Genomic DNA, 18,398 nt, shown 5'->3' with positions numbered 1-18,398 from the left:
CGGTGATAATACGCTTATATTACACGACTGATCCCGGTGATAATACGCTTATATTACATGACTGATCCCGGTGATAATACACTTATATTACAAGACTGATCCCGGTGATAATACGCTTATATTACACGACTGATCCCGGTGATAATACGCTTATATTACATGACTGATCCTGGAGATAATACACTTATATTACATGACTGATCCCGGTGATAATACACATATTACATGACTGATCCCGGTGATAATAAACTTATATTACATGACTGATCCCGGTGATAATACGCTTATATTACACGACTGATCCCGGTGATAATACGCTTATATTACACGACTGATCCTGGTGATAATACACTTATATTACATGACTGATCCCGGTGATAATACGCTTATATTACACGACTGATCCCGGTGATAATAAACTTATATTACATGACTGATCCCGGTGATAATACACATATTACATGACTGATCCCGGTGATAATACACTTATATTACACGACTGATCCCGGTGATAATACACTTATATTACACGACTGATCCCGGTGATAATACGCTTATATTACACGACTGATCCCGGTGATAATACGCTTATATTACATGATTGATCCTGGTGATAATACACTTATATCACATGACTGATCCCGGTGATAATACACATATTACATGACTGACCCGGTGATAATACGCTTATATTACACGACTGATCCTGGTGATAATACACTTATATTACACGACTGATCCCGGTGATAATACACTTATATTACATGACTGATCCCGGTGATAATACGCTTATATTACACGACTGATCCCGGTGATGATACGCTTATATTACATGATTGATCCTGGTGATAATACACTTATATCACATGACTGATCCCGGTGATAATACACATATTACATGACTGACCCGGTGATAATACGCTTATATTACACGACTGATCCTGGTGATAATACACTTATATTACACGACTGATCCCGGTGATAATACACTTATATTACATGACTGATCCTGGTGATAATACACTTATATTACATGACTGATCCCGGTGATAATAAACTTATATTACACGACTGATCCCGGTGATAATACACTTATATTACATGACTGATCCTGGTGATAATACGCTTATATTACACGACTGTCCTCTGATAACCACAGCCAACAACCCTGTCTGTAATGTAGATGCTCCCATATGTCGGCCATGACACTGTGTCGGGGCTTGGTGTCCACATTTATCTTCCATCTTTATTGCAGCACAGTCACTATTGTTCGGTCTGCCTGAGCCGCTGAAGTTGTGAATGTTCTTCACATTTACTAAATATATCCAGATCTGCCGGATGTTTGCAGCGGAGCGGGCACTGCCGGGGGGAGAGGAGTCACTGGACCTGGGCACCTGGGAAGAGACTGGTACAATGTGTCCTGTATGGGGTCTGGACCACCCCGAAGCTCAAGTCATGGGCACCGCCCGGCATGGCAGAATCACCATCTATAACTTGGCCCCTCACTATTTTCGGGGTCCCACAGCTGAGGGTTTGTTACACTCGTATTCAGAAGATCAATCCTGGAAGCAGCCGTGAGTTCAGACTGAGGATTGTGCTGCTGACGGGTTTATCTTGCAGACTTTCCAGGCCCGATGTGATTGTAACAAACCCTCAGCTATGAGAAGTATTAGACATAGACGTTATGGAAGCGTGTTGGTGACATTTTTTGCACTCTGCGCTTTTTTCTGCCAGCGCTCTGTTTTGGGGACAGGCCCAGAAAATCCGCTTCAGAAATACACATCAAAAAGCTTAATTTGGTAGTTTCCGCCTTCATTCATTTTTCTCAGGTTTGGGAGGTGAAATCCACCAGAACAGCAGAAACAATCCCGATAGAAACGATGGGACTGGTGTGAATGTAGCGCAGGTGTGCGGAATCCTAAAACGTAACGCTTATTAAACATCTAGAGAATATCCAGAATCAGATCCAGACTACAGAGGGCAGACACCGGGATATTGGCGCCTCAGTAGCGGTTACTGTCTGATCTCACATCCGGATTATTATTCAGATATTATAATAATGATAATTAATAACCGTTATAGGATTCGGCATTTCTGATACTTGGGCTGTGCTCGGCTCTGGCTTCAGTGACATTATCTTATATTATATTACGGCCTCTCCTTGACGCTCCGCTGTGTTGTGTTTGTGTGACCTAATGTGTCCTCAGGAGGCGGAGGAGATGGGGAATACGTCTAGGGCGAGGACAATAACCAGCGGGGGGCGCAACTGAGGACTAGTCCTGTAATAGGAATATAGCATTGGGGGGGGGGGGGGGGCAGCACAAGAGGACTCCAGCTATATGTGATGTATCCTGGGCATTGTGGGGGGCACTGTGGCTGTCACTATTATGGGGGTTGTGGCTGTCACTATTATGGGGCTGGGGCTGTCACTATTATGGGGCTGTGGCTGTCACTATTATGGGGGCTGTGGCTGTCACTATTATGGGGGCTGTGGCTGTCACTATTATGGGGGCTGTGGCTGTCACTATTATGGGGCTGTGGCTGTCACTATTATGGGGGCTGTGGCTGTCATTATTATGGGGGCTGTGGCTGTCACTATTATGGGGCTGTGGCTGTCACTATTATGGGGGCTGTGGCTGTCACTATTATGGGGGGCACTGTGGCTGTCACTATTATGGGGGCTGTGGTTGTCACTATTATGGGGGCTGTGGCTGTCACTATTATGGGGGCTGTGACTATCACTATTATGGGGGCTCTGGCTGTCACTATTATGGGGGCTCTGGCTGTCATTATTATGGGGGCTGTGGCTGTCATTATTATGGGGGCTGTGGCTGTCACTATTATGGGGGCTGTGGCTGTCACTATTATGGGGGCTGTGGCTGTCACTATTATGGGGGCTGTGGCTGTCACTATTATGGGGGGCACTGTGGCTGTCACTATTATGGGGGCTGTGGTTGTCACTATTATGGGGGCTGTGGCTGTCACTATTATGGGGGCTGTGACTATCACTATTATGGGGGGCTGTGGCTGTCACTATTATGGGGGCTCTGGCTGGCACTATTATGGGGGCTCTGGCTGGCACTATTATGGGGGGCTGTGGCTGTCACTATTATGGGGGCTGTGGCTGTCACTATTATGGGGGGCTGTGGCTGTCACTATTATGGGGGCTGTGGCTGTCACTATTATGGGGGCTGTGGCTGTCACTATTATGGGGGGCTGTGGCTGTCACTATTATGGGGGGCTGTGGCTGTCACTATTATGGGGGCTGTGGCTGTCACTATTATGGGGGCTCTGGCTGTCACTATTATGGGGGGCTGTGGCTGTCACTATTATGGGGGGCTGTGGCTGTCACTAGTATTAGGGGGGCTGTGGCTGTCACTATTATGGGGGCTGTCTATTATGGGGGCTCTGGCTGTCACTATTATGGAGGCTGTGGCTGTCACTATTATGGGGGCTGTGACTATCACTATTATGGGGGCTGTGGCTGTCACTATTATGGGGGCTGTGGCTGTCACTATTATGGGGGCTGTGGCTGTCACTATTACGGTGGGCACTGTGGCTGTCACTATTATGGGGGCTGTGGCTGTCACTATTATGGGGGCTGTGGCTGTCACTATTATGGGGGCTGGGGCTGTCACTATTATGGAGGCTGTGGCTGTCACTATTATGGGGGCTGTGGCTGTCACTATTATGGGGGCTGGGGCTGTCACTATTATGGAGGCTGTGGCTGTCACTATTATGGGGGCTGTGGCTGTCACTATTATTGGGGCTGTGGCTGTCACTATTCTGGGGGGCTGTGGCTGTCACTATTATGGGGGCTGTGGCTGTCACTATTATGGGGGCACTGTGGCTGTCACTATTATGGGGGCTGTGGCTGTCACTATTATGGGGGGCTGTGGCTGTCACTATTATGGGGGCTGTGGCTGTCACTATTATGGGGGCTGTGGCTGTCACTATTATGGGGGGCTGTGGCTGTCACTATTATGGGGGCTGTGGCTGTCACTGTTATGGGGGGCTGTGGCTGTCACTATTATGGGGGCTGTGGCTGTCACTATTATGGGGGCTGTGGCTGTCACTATTATGGGGGGCTGTGGCTGTCACTATTATGGGGGCTGTGGCTGTCACTATTATAGGGGATGTGGCTGCCACTATTATGGGGGCTGTGGCTGTCACTATTATGGGGGCTGTGGCTGTCACTATTATGGGGGGGGCTGTGGCTGTCACTATTATGGGGGGCTGTGGCTGTCACTATTATGGGGGCTGTGGCTGTCACTATTATGGGGGCTGTGGCTGTCACTATTATGGGGGCTGTGGCTGTCACTATTATGGGGGGCTGTGGCTGTCACTATTATGGGGGCTGTGGCTGTCACTATTATGGGGGGCTGTGGCTGTCACTATTATGGGGACTGTGGCTGTCACTATTATGGGGGATATAGCTGTCACTATTATGGGGACTGTGGCTGTCACTATTATGGGGGATATAGCTGTCATTATTATGGGGGATGTGGCTGTCACTATTATGGGGGCTGTGGCTGTCACTATTATGGGGGATGTGGCTGTCACTATTATGGGGGGGCTGTGGCTGTCACTATTATGGGGACTGTGGCTGTCACTATTATGGGGGGGCTGTGGCTGTCACTATTATGGGGGGGCTGTGGCTGTCACTATTATGGGGTCTTCACAGGAGACTTGTCAGGGTTGTTGATGTGACATGTGTTGGTGCCCTCTTTGCTGTGTGTGTACAGCGCCTTGTCGGGCAGGTTTCTGGGTGTTATTTGGGGCGGAGCCTCCTGTGACATGTTGATCTGTCAGCGCGCTCAGCCCTTTAACCCCCTGCACTCTACCGTACACACACACACCCGGCACTGCTACATATACCGTACAATGGCTCTGACACATCTCTCCCCCTTACAGAACAAGCCAGAAAAGGAGAAGGAAGAAGAGAGCGAGGATGAGAGCGAAGTCCTGGAGGAGAGTCCCTGCGGCCGCTGGCACAAGAGGAAGGAGCAGGTAGGAGAAGCCGCCAGCTGTGTGTGTATATAGGTATATAGGGTCTCTGCTCACCACTGGTATATAGGATCTCTTCCCACTACTGGTATATAGGGTCTCTGCCCCACACTGGTATATAGGGTCTCTGCTCACCACTGGTATATAGGGTCTCTGCCCCACACTGGTATATAGGGTCTCTGCCCCACACTAGTATATAGGGTCTCTGCCCCACACTAGTATATAGGGTCTCTGCCCCACACTGGTATATAGGGTCTCTGCCCCACACTGGTATATAGGGTCTCTGCCCCACACTAGTATATAGGGTCTCTGCCCCACACTGGTATATAGGGTCTCTGCCCCACACTGGTATATAGGGTCTCTGCCCCACACTAGTATATAGGGTCTCTGCCCCACACTGGTATATAGGGTCTCTGCCCCACACTGGTATATAGGGTCTCTGCCCCACACTGGTATATAGGGTCTCTGCCCCACACTAGTATATAGGGTCTCTGCCCCACACTGGTATATAGGGTCTCTGCCCCACACTGGTATATAGGGTCTCTGCCCCACACTGGTATATAGGGTCTCTGCCCCACACTAGTATATAGGGTCTCTGCCCCACACTAGTATATAGGGTCTCTGCCCCACACTGGTATATAGGGTCTCTGCCCCACACTAGTATATAGGGTCTCTGCTCACCACTAGTATATAGGGTCTCTGCCCCACACTAGTATATAGGGTCTCTGCCCCACACTAGTATATAGGGTCTCTGCCCCACACTGGTATATAGGGTCTCTGCCCCACACTAGTATATAGGGTCTCTGCTCACCACTAGTATATAGGGTCTCTGCCCCACACTGGTATATAGGGTCTCTGCCCCACACTAGTATATAGGGTCTCTGCCCCACACTAGTATATAGGGTCTCTGCCCCACACTAGTATATAGGGTCTCTGCCCCACACTAGTATATAGGGTCTCTGCCCCACACTAGTATATAGGGTCTCTGCTCACCACTAGTATATAGGGTCTCTGCTCACCACTAGTATATAGGGTCTCTGCCCCACACTGGTATATAGGGTCTCTGCCCCACACTAGTATATAGGGTCTCTGCCCCACACTAGTATATAGGGTCTCTGCTCACCACTAGTATATAGGGTCTCTGCCCCACACTAGTATATAGGGTCTCTGCCCCACACTAGTATATAGGGTCTCTGCCCCACACTAGTATATAGGGTCTCTGCTCACCACTAGTATATAGGGTCTCTGCCCCACACTAGTATATAGGGTCTCTGCCCCACACTAGTATATAGGGTCTCTGCTCACCACTGGTATATAGGGTCTCTACCCCACACTGGTATATAGGGTCTCTTCCCACTACTGGTATATAGGGTCTCTGCCCCACACTAGTATATAGGGTCTCTGCTCACCACTAGTATATAGGGTCTCTGCTCACCACTAGTATATAGGGTCTCTGCCCAACACTGGTATATAGGGTCTCTGCCCCACACTAGTATATAGGGTCTCTTCCCACTACTGGTATATAGGGTCTCTGCCCCACACTAGTATATAGGGTCTCTGCCCAACACTGGTATATAGGGTCTCTGCCCCACACTAGTATATAGGGTCTCTTCCCACTACTGGTATATAGGGTCTCTGCTCACCACTAGTATATAGGGTCTCTGCTCACCACTAGTATATAGGGTCTCTGCCCCACACTAGTATATAGGGTCTCTTCCTACTACTGGTATATAGGGTCTCTGCCCCACACTAGTATATAGGGTCTCTGCTCACCACTAGTATATAGGGTCTCTGCTCACCACTAGTATATAGGGTCTCTGCCCCACACTGGTATATAGGGTCTCTGCCCCACACTAGTATATAGGGTCTCTTCCCACTACTGGTATATAGGGTCTCTGCCCCACACTAGTATATAGGGTCTCTGCCCCACACTAGTATATAGGGTCTCTGCCCCACACTAGTATATAGGGTCTCTGCCCCACACTAGTATATAGGGTCTCTGCCGACTCTCCATGAACAGACACTTATTACATCCAGAGTCCTGGGCTCTTCTTGGCCACAGCTGTATCCAGTCTAGGACACCCGGCGTTACCCTTTAATAGCAGAACATTGGTCATATTAGGATTGTCTTATCTGGCCAGATGTCTGCTATAGCGTCTTATCTTCTCCTCCAGAAACCTGACATGTAGATCCAGTGATGTGTGAACAGGACCTTGTATCAGTGTGTAATACAGCACGTCCGCCCCATGCCCTGCACCCAGGCGGCAATGTAAGGCTTGTGCAAAAAACAGTAACTTTGTGTGACTAGAGCCTTATAGCAGGCTGTGCACTGATCTAGGTATGACGGGGTTGTGGTCTCAGCCCCGATGTGGCGCCCCCTGTGTCCTCTGCGATGTCCTGGAACCTCCACCGATTGTGAGATAATATTGTGTGCACAACAAGGGCACAAGCTGACCCCGACTGCTCTGACTGGTGTAATAACAGGAGCATTCACGATGGTGCAATGTATACAGAGCGTTATACAGAAGCGCCTTGCAGAAGTCTTCACGCCCCCTGACCTTTGTCATAATCACAAAGTTAAATGTATTTTTTTGGGATTTTCAGTGAAAACGACACAAAGTATCAGATAATTGGGGAAGGAGAATGATACGAGGTTATCACATTGTAATCCAATAAACATCTGACAAGTGTGATGAGCAAAAGTCTTCAGCCCATTATACCAATGCTTTATAGAACCGCCTTTGTCTTTTGGGCTCAGTCTTTGCACCTCTAGAGATGAGATTTCGGCCCCTTCTTTGCAGTCAGATTGGATGGAGCGTCTGTGATCAGTAACTTCAGAGGGATTTAGGTCTGGACTTTGGGCCGTTCTAACCCCGGAATATTCTGTGATCTAAACCAATCACTGGGGCTCAGGCCGGAGGTTTCGGGTCATTGCTGGAATCTCCTTCCCAGTCTTAGGTCTTTTGCTGCCTCCAGTCTCAGATTTTCTTCCAGGATTGTCCTGTATTCGTTCCACCCTGTCCCTTCTAAAGTCAACCCGCATCTCCTTGTCGGTGATCTGTCACTTTAGGTGGACGGCCATGTCTTGTAGGTTTGCAGTTGTAGAATACTCTCTCCATGTTTGGATGATGGATTGTACAGGGCTTCTTGGGATATGACTTATAACCTGACCCTGCTTTACACTTCTCCACAATTTTCTGAGCTGTCTGGTGAGTTCCTTGGTCTTCATGATGCTGTTTGTTCACTGGAGTTCTCTAACAAACCACTGAGGCCTTCACAGAACAGGTATATATATATATATATATATATATATATATATATATATATATATATATATATTTATACACTCACCGGCCACTTTATTAGGTACACCTGTCCAACTGCTCGTTAACACTTAATTTCTAATCAGCCAATCACATGGCGGCAACTCAGTGCATTTCGGCATGTAGACATGGTCAAGACAATCTCCTGCAGTTCAAACCGAGCATCAGTATGGGGGGGAAGAAAGGTGATTTGAGTGCCTTTGAACGTGGCATGGTTCTTGGTGCCAGAAGGGCTGGTCTGAGGATTTCAGAAACTGCTGATCTACTGGGATTTTCACGCACAACCATCTCTAGGGTTTACAGAGAATGGTCCGAAAAAGAAAAAACATCCAGTGAGCGGCAGTTCTGTGGGGGGCGGAAATGCGTTGTTGATGCCAGAGGTCAGAGGAGAATGGCCAGACTGGTTCCAGCTGATAGAAAGGCAACAGTGACTCAAATAGCCACCCGTTACAACCAAGGTAGCCAGAAGAGCATCTCTGAACGCCGCACAGTACGTCCAACTTTGAGGCTACAGATGGGCTACAGCAGCAGAAGACCACACCGGGTGCCACTCCTTTCAGCTAAGAACAGGAAACTGAGGCTACAATTTGCACAAGCTCATCGAAATTGGACAATTGAAGATTGGAAAAACGTTGCCTGGTCTGATGAGTCTGGATTTCTGCTGCGACATTCGGATGGTAGGGTCAGAATTTGGCGTCAACTACATGAAAGCATGGATCCATCCTGCCTTGTATCGGTAACGGTTCAGGCTGGTGGTGGTGGTGTCATGGTGTGGGGAATATTTTCTTGGCACTCTTTGAGCCCCTTGGTACCAATTGAGCATCGTTGCAACGCCAAAGCCTACCTGAGTATTGTTGCTGACCATGTCCATCCCTTTATGACCACAATGTACCCAACATCTGATGGCTACTTTCAGCAGGATAATGCAATGCCATGTCATAAAGCTGGAATCATCTCAGACTGGTTTCTTGAACATGACAATGAGTTCACTGTACTCCAATGGCCTCCACAGTCACCAGATCTCAATCCAATAGAGGAGCATCTTTGGGATGTGGTGGAACGGGAGATTCGCATCATGGATGTGCAGCCGACAAATCTGCGACTGCAACTGTGTGATGCCATCATGTCAATATGGACCAAAATCTCTGAGGAATGCTTCCAGCACCTTGTTGTATCTATGCCACGAAGAATTGAGGCAGTTCTGAAGGCAAAAGGGGGTCCAACCCGTTACTAGCATGGTGGACCTAATAAAGTGGCCGCTGAGTGTATATATATATATATATATATATATATATATATATATATATATATATATATATATATATACTGAGACCACATTACACACAGCCGGACTCTATTAACTCATTAAGTGACTTCTGATGGTAATTGGGCGCACTGGATTGTATATAGGGGTATCGGAGTATAAGGGGGAGCTCACACGATGTAACGTGCAGCGTGATCTGGCACATAGACGGCGTGTGAGAGTTTGCGCCTGCAAAATAAATCAATGGGAGCTTTTACGGCAAGCAAACTCTCACACGCCGTATACGTGCCAGATCACGCTGCACGTTACATCGTATGAACGCACCCTAAGGGGTTGTACATTTTTGCAGGTCACACTTGTCAGAAGTTTATTGGATTACAATGTGATAACCTCGTATCATTCTCCTTCCCCAATTATCTGATACTTTGTGTCATCACTGAAAAGCTCAAGAAAATACTTTTAAGTCTGTGATTGTAAAGTGGTCAAGGGGTGTGAAGACTTCTGCAACCACAGTAACAAGAGCATTTACACTGGTGTAGGATATAGAGGGCATTGTAAGAGGAGCATTCACATTGGTGTGGTATATAAACAACGGATTATACATAGTGCGGTATAATGAGTACAGCAATCCGAAAACGTCACAACTCGAGCTTTATATGGAAGTCTTAGAGCTGTATATGGAGGACTTAGAGCTTTATATGGAGGTCTTAGAGCTGTATATGGAGGACTTAGAGCTTTATATGGAGGTCTTCGAGCTTTACATGGAGGTCTTACAGCTTTACATGGAGGTCTTAGAGCTGTATATGGAGGTCTTAGAGCTTTATATGGAGGACTTAGAGCTTTACATGGAGGTCTTCGAGCTTTACATGGAGGTCTTACAGCTTTACATGGAGGTCTTAGAGCTGTATATGGAGGTCTTAGAGCTTTATATGGAGGACTTAGAGCTTTATATGGAGGTCTTAGAGCTTTATATGGAAGTCTTAGAGCTGTATATGGAGGACTTAGAGCTTTATATGGAGGTCTTCGAGCTTTACATGGAGGTCTTACAGCTTTACATGGAGGTCTTAGAGCTGTATATGGAGGTCTTAGAGCTGTATATGGAGGACTTAGAGCTTTATATGGAGGTCTTAGAGCTGTATATGGAGGACTTAGAGCTGTATATGGAGGACTTAGAGCTTTATATGGAGGTCTTAGAGCTGTATATGGAGGACTTAGAGCTGTATATGGAGGTCTTAGAGCTTTATATGGAGGTCTTAGAGCTGTATATGGAGATCTTACAGCTTTACATGGAGGTCTTAGAGCTGTATATGGAGGACTTAGAGCTGTATATGGAGGACTTAGAGCTGTATATGGAGGTCTTAGAGCTTTATATGGAGGTCTTAGAGCTGTATATGGAGGACTTAGAGCTTTATATGGAGGTCTTCGAGCTTTACATGGAGGTCTTACAGCTTTACATGGAGGTCTTAGAGCTGTATATGGAGGTCTTAGAGCTGTATATGGAGGACTTAGAGCTTTACATGGAGGTCTTACAGCTTTACATGGAGGTCTTAGAGCTGTATATGGAGGACTTAGAGCTGTATATGGAGGACTTAGAGCTTTATATGGAGGTCTTCGAGCTTTACATGGAGGTCTTACAGCTTTACATGGAGGTCTTAGAGCTGTATATGGAGGTCTTAGAGCTGTATATGGAGGACTTAGAGCTTTACATGGAGGTCTTACAGCTTTACATGGAGGTCTTAGAGCTGTATATGGAGGACTTAGAGCTGTATATGGAGGACTTAGAGCTTTATATGGAGGTCTTAGAGCTTTACATGGAGGTCTTACAGCTTTATATGGAGGTCTTAGAGCTGTATATGCAGAGCTCTAGCACTACAGCAGTTTCTTATCACTTGACAAGACTACCGGACCTGCTTTCCCTGTGATAATATTCGATGGCGACTATCACGGCCATTCTCAGATGATGGAAAAGTGCAAATCTGTCACGGGACCTCCCGCCACATAATCCTCTTATAACATACCGCCTGCTGCACCGACACACTGTAACAAGCCCTCAGTTGTGGGAAATATTAGGGTGCTTTGCATGGATGTTCCTATATAAGTGAGAGGTGGAGAGAAAAGTCAGTAGAGAATCCCCTAGTATGTAATATATACACTCACCGGCCACTTTATTAGGTACACCATGCTAGTAACGGGTTGGACCCCTTTTTGCCTTCAGAACTGCCTCAATTCTTCGTGGCATAGATACAACAAGGTGCTGGAAGCATTCCTCAGAGATTTTGCTCCATATTGACATGATGGCATCACACAGTTGCAGTCGCAGATTTGTCGGCTGCACATCCATGATGCGAATCTCCCGTTCCACCACATCCCAAAGATGCTCCTCTATTGGATTGAGATCTGGTGACTGTGGAGGCCATTGGAGTACAGTGAACTCATTGTCATGTTCAAGAAACCAGTCTGAGATGATTCCAGCTTTATGACATGGCATTGCATTATCCTGCTGAAAGTAGCCATCAGATGTTGGGTACATTGTGGTCATAAAGGGATGGACATGGTCAGCAACAATACTCAGGTAGGCTTTGGCGTTGCAACGATGCTCAATTGGTACCAAGGGGCCCAAAGAGTGGCAAGAAAATATTCCCCACACCATGACACCACCACCACCAGCCTGAACCGTTACCGATACAAGGCAGGATGGATCCATGCTTTCATGTTGTTGACGCCAAATTCTGACCCTACCATCCGAATGTCGCAGCAGAAATCGAGACTCATCAGACCAGGCAACGTTTTTCCAATCTTCAATTGTCCAATTCCGATGAGCTTGTGCAAATTGTAGCCTCAGTTTCCTGTTCTTAGCTGAAAGGAGTGGCACCCGGTGTGGTCTTCTGCTGCTGTAGCCCATCTGTAGCCTCAAAGTTGGACGTACTGTGCGGCGTTCAGAGATGCTCTTCTGGCTACCTTGGTTGTAACGGGTGGCTATTTGAGTCACTGTTGCCTTTCTATCAGCTCGAACCAGTCTGGCCATTCTCCTCTGACCTCTGGCATCAACAACGCATTTCCGCCCCCCACAGAACTGCCGCTCACTGGATGTTTTTTTCTTTTTCGGACCATTCTCTGTAAACCCTAGAGATGGTTGTGCGTGAAAATCCCAGTAGATCAGCAGTTTCTGAAATACTCAGACCAGCCCTTCTGGCACCAACAACCATGCCACGTTCAAAGGCACTCAAATCACCTTTCTTCCCCCCCATACTGATGCTCGGTTTGAACTGCAGGAGATTGTCTTGACCATGTCTACATGCCGAAATGCACTGAGTTGCCGCCATGTGATTGGCTGATTAGAAATTAAGTGTTAACGAGCAGTTGGACAGGTGTACCTAATAAAGTGGCCGGTGAGTGTATATATAGCAGTATCCTGACATGTCAGCGGGGGATCCTTCCACTGGTGCATTACTACATACTCCAGAGTATACAGTATATATAATAAGACAGGACTCAGCTCTCTGATTCTGCAGATGCCGCCTGTGACTGATGGCGCCCTAAACACCCTGGTGCAAGTGGATGATAAGAGAGAAATATTCAGAGAACGACTGCGACCAGGGAAAGGGAGAAAACCTTATATGATAGAGCAAAGTATAGAACCGAGAAAGTGCTATACTATATACTACTGTGATAGAGTGGGTGTAGTATAAGAGTGCAGTATATAGTATGTATAGTATGGATGTACAGTGCAGTATATAGTATGTATAGTATGGATGTACAGTGCAGTATATAGCATGCATAGTATGGATTATAAGAGTGCAGTATATAGCATGTATAGTATGTAGTATAAGAGTGCAGTATATGGTATGTGTAGTATGGATGTACAGTGCAGTATATAGCATGCATAGTATGGATTATAAGAGTGCAGTATATGGTATGTGTAGTATGTAGTATAAGAGTGCAGTATATGGTATGTGTAGTATGGATGTACAGTGCAGTATATAGCATGCATAGTATGGATTATAAGAGTGCAGTATATAGCATGTATAGTATGTAGTATAAGAGTGCAGTATATGGTATGTGTAGTATGGATGTACAGTGCAGTATATAGCATGTATAGTATGGATGTACAGTGCAGTATATAGCATGTATAGTATGGATGTACAGTGCAGTATATAGCATGTATAGTATGGATGTACAGTGCAGTATATAGTATGTATAGTATGGATGTACAGTGCAGTATATAGCATGTATAGTATGGATGTACAGTGCAGTATAAGGTATGTATAGTATGGATGTACAGTGCAGTATATACCATGTATAGTATGGATGTACAGTGCAGTATATAGCATGCATAGTATGGATGTACAGTGCAGTATATAGCATGTATAGTATGGATATACAGTGCAGTATATAGCATGCATAGTATGGATTATAAGAGTGCAGTATATAGCATGTATAGTATGGATTATAAGAGTGCAGTATATAGTATGCATAGTATGGATTATAAGAGTGCAGTATATAGCATGTATAGTATGTAGTATAAGAGTGCAGTATATGGTATGTGTAGTATGGATGTACAGTGCAGTATATAGCATGTATAGTATGGATGTACAGTGCAGTATATAGTATGTATAGTATGGATGTACAGTGCAGTATATAGTATGTATAGTATGGATGTACAGTGCAGTATATAGCATGTGTAGTGTGTAGTATAACAGTGCAGTATATAGCATGTATAGTATGGATGTACAGTGCAGTATATAGTATGTATAGTATGGATGTACAGTGCAGTATATAGCATGTATAGTATGGATGTACAGTGCAGTATATAGCATGTATAATATGGATGTACAGTGCAGTATATAGCATGTGTAGTATGGATGTACAGTGCAGTATATAGCATGTATAGTATGGATGTACAGTGCAGTATATAGCATGTATAGTATGGATGTACAGTGCAGTATATAGCATGTATAGTATGGATATACAGTGCAGTATATGGTATATGTAGTATGTAGTATAACAGTGCAGTATATAGTATGTATAGTATGGATGTACAGTGCAGTATATAGCATGTATAGTATGGATGTACAGTGCAGTATATAGCATGTATAGTATGGATATACAGTGCAGTATATAGCATGCATAGTATGGATTATAAGAGTGCAGTATATAGCATGCATAGTATGGATTATAAGAGTGCAGTATATAGCATGCATAGTATGGATTATAAGAGTGCAGTATATAGCATGTATAGTATGGATGTACAGTGCAGTATATAGCATGTGTAGTGTGTAGTATAACAGTGCAGTATATAGTATGTATAGTATGGATGTACAGTGCAGTATATAGCATGTATAGTATGGATGTACAGTGCAGTATATAGCATGTATAGTATGGATGTACAGTGCAGTATATAGTATGTATAGTATGGATGTACAGTGCAGTATATAGTATGTATAGTATGGATGTACAGTGCAGTATATAGTATGTATAGTATGGATGTACAGTGCAGTATATAGCATGTGTAGTGTGTAGTATAACAGTGCAGTATATAGCATGTATAGTATGGATGTACAGTGCAGTATATAGCATGTGTAGTGTGTAGTATAACAGTGCAGTATATAGTATGTATAGTATGGATGTACAGTGCAGTATATAGTATGTATAGTATGGATGTACAGTGCAGTATATAGTATGTATAGTATGGATGTACAGTGCAGTATATAGTATGTATAGTATGGATGTACAGTGCAGTATATAGCATGTGTAGTGTGTAGTATAACAGTGCAGTATATAGTATGTATAGTATGGATGTACAGTGCAGTATATAGTATGTATAGTATGGATGTACAGTGCAGTATATAGCATGTATAGTATGGATGTACAGTGCAGTATATAGCATGTATAGTATGGATGTACAGTGCAGTATATAGCATGTATAGTATGGATGTACAGTGCAGTATATAGCATGTATAATATGGATGTACAGTGCAGTATATAGCATGTATAGTATGGATATACAGTGCAGTATATGTTATATGTAGTATGTAGTATAACAGTGCAGTATATAGTATGTATAGTATGGATGTACAGTGCAGTATATAGTATGTATAGTATGGATGTACAGTGCAGTATATAGTATGTATAGTATGGATGTACAGTGCAGTATATAGCATGTATAGTATGGATGTACAGTGCAGTATATAGCATGCATAGTATGGATGTACAGTGCAGTATATAGTATGTATAGTATGGATGTACAGTGCAGTATATAGCATGTATAGTATGGATGTACAGTGCAGTATATAGTATGTATAATATGGATGTACAGTGCAGTATATAGCATGTATAGTATGGATGTACAGTGCAGTATATGTTATATGTAGTATGTAGTATAACAGTGCAGTATATAGTATGTATAGTATGGATGTACAGTGCAGTATATAGTATGTATAGTATGGATGTACAGTGCAGTATATAGCATGTATAGTATGGATGTACAGTGCAGTATATAGCATGTATAGTATGGATGTACAGTGCAGTATATAGCATGTATAGTATGGATGTACAGTGCAGTATATAGCATGTATAGTATGGATATACAGTGCAGTATATGTTATATGTAGTATGTAGTATAACAGTGCAGTATATAGTATGTATAGTATGGATGTACAGTGCAGTATATAGCATGTGTAGTGTGTAGTATAACAGTGCAGTATATAGTATGTATAGTATGGATGTACAGTGCAGTATATAGCATGTATAGTATGGATGTACAGTGCAGTATATAGCATGTATAGTATGGATGTACAGTGCAGTATATAGCATGTATAGTATGGATGTACAGTGCAGTATATAGTATGTATAGTATGGATGTACAGTGCAGTATATAGCATGTATAGTATGGATGTACAGTGCAGTATATAGTATGTATAGTATGGATGTACAGTGCAGTATATAGCATGTATAGTATGGATGTACAGTGCAGTATATAGCATGTGTAGTGTGTAGTATAACAGTGCAGTATATAGTATGTATAGTATGGATGTACAGTGCAGTATATAGCATGTATAGTATGGATGTACAGTGCAGTATATAGCATGTATAGTATGGATGTACAGTGCAGTATATAGTATGTGTAGTATGGATGTACAGTGCAGTATATAGCATGTATAGTATGGATGTACAGTGCAGTATATAGCATGTATAGTATGGATGTACAGTGCAGTATATAGCATGCATAGTATGGATGTACAGTGCAGTATATAGTATGTATAGTATGGATGTACAGTGCAGTATATAGCATGTGTAGTATGGATGTACAGTGCAGTATATACCATGTATAGTATGGATGTACAGTGCAGTATATAGCATGTATAGTATGGATGTACAGTGCAGTATATAGCATGTATAGTATGGATGTACAGTGCAGTATATAGCATGTATAGTATGGATATACAGTGCAGTATATGTTATATGTAGTATGTAGTATAACAGTGCAGTATATAGTATGTATAGTATGGATGTACAGTGCAGTATATAGCATGTGTAGTGTGTAGTATAACAGTGCAGTATATAGTATGTATAGTATGGATGTACAGTGCAGTATATAGCATGTATAGTATGGATGTACAGTGCAGTATATAGCATGTATAGTATGGATGTACAGTGCAGTATATAGCATGTATAGTATGGATGTACAGTGCAGTATATAGTATGTATAGTATGGATGTACAGTGCAGTATATAGCATGTATAGTATGGATGTACAGTGCAGTATATAGCATGTATAGTATGGATGTACAGTGCAGTATATAGCATGTATAGTATGGATGTACAGTGCAGTATATAGTATGTATAGTATGGATGTACAGTGCAGTATATAGCATGTATAGTATGGATGTACAGTGCAGTATATAGTATGTATAGTATGGATGTACAGTGCAGTATATAGCATGTATAGTATGGATGTACAGTGCAGTATATAGCATGTGTAGTGTGTAGTATAACAGTGCAGTATATAGTATGTATAGTATGGATGTACAGTGCAGTATATAGCATGTATAGTATGGATGTACAGTGCAGTATATAGCATGTATAGTATGGATGTACAGTGCAGTATATAGCATGTATAGTATGGATGTACAGTGCAGTATATAGTATGTATAGTATGGATGTACAGTGCAGTATATAGCATGTATAGTATGGATGTACAGTGCAGTATATAGTATGTATAGTATGGATGTACAGTGCAGTATATAGCATGTATAGTATGGATGTACAGTGCAGTATATAGCATGTGTAGTGTGTAGTATAACAGTGCAGTATATAGTATGTATAGTATGGATGTACAGTGCAGTATATAGCATGTATAGTATGGATGTACAGTGCAGTATATAGCATGTATAGTATGGATGTACAGTGCAGTATATAGTATGTGTAGTATGGATGTACAGTGCAGTATATAGCATGTATAGTATGGATGTACAGTGCAGTATATAGCATGTATAGTATGGATGTACAGTGCAGTATATAGCATGCATAGTATGGATGTACAGTGCAGTATATAGCATGTATAGTATGGATGTACAGTGCAGTATATAGCATGTATAGTATGGATGTACAGTGCAGTATATAGTATGTATAGTATGGATGTACAGTGCAGTATATAGTATGTATAGTATGGATGTACAGTGCAGTATATAGCATGTGTAGTGTGTAGTATAACAGTGCAGTATATAGTATGTATAGTATGGATGTACAGTGCAGTATATAGCATGTATAGTATGGATGTACAGTGCAGTATATAGCATGTATAGT

General features: G+C 43.5%; 1 protein-coding gene across 2 annotated transcripts in view; it reads left to right on the top strand.

The window, feature by feature from the left end:
- Window positions 1–18,398, top strand: part of NRBP2 (nuclear receptor binding protein 2) — an 86,438-nt gene that overhangs the window by 4,596 nt on the left and 63,444 nt on the right. The window contains exon 2 of one of the 2 annotated variants that reach the window (XM_075269955.1): window positions 4,915–5,010. In XM_075269955.1, coding sequence (XP_075126056.1) covers window positions 4,915–5,010 — 96 coding nt within the window. Of the gene's footprint in view, window positions 1–4,914; window positions 5,011–18,398 lie in introns of those variants that run through there. The other variant, XM_075269956.1, reaches the window with a different exon arrangement.

Source organism: Leptodactylus fuscus, chromosome 4 (genome assembly GCF_031893055.1).
Source record: "Leptodactylus fuscus isolate aLepFus1 chromosome 4, aLepFus1.hap2, whole genome shotgun sequence".
Taxonomy (NCBI): Eukaryota; Metazoa; Chordata; class Amphibia; order Anura; family Leptodactylidae; genus Leptodactylus; species Leptodactylus fuscus.
Note: the sequence above shows the minus strand (reverse complement) of the source record. Positions and strands in the feature narration are given on the sequence as shown.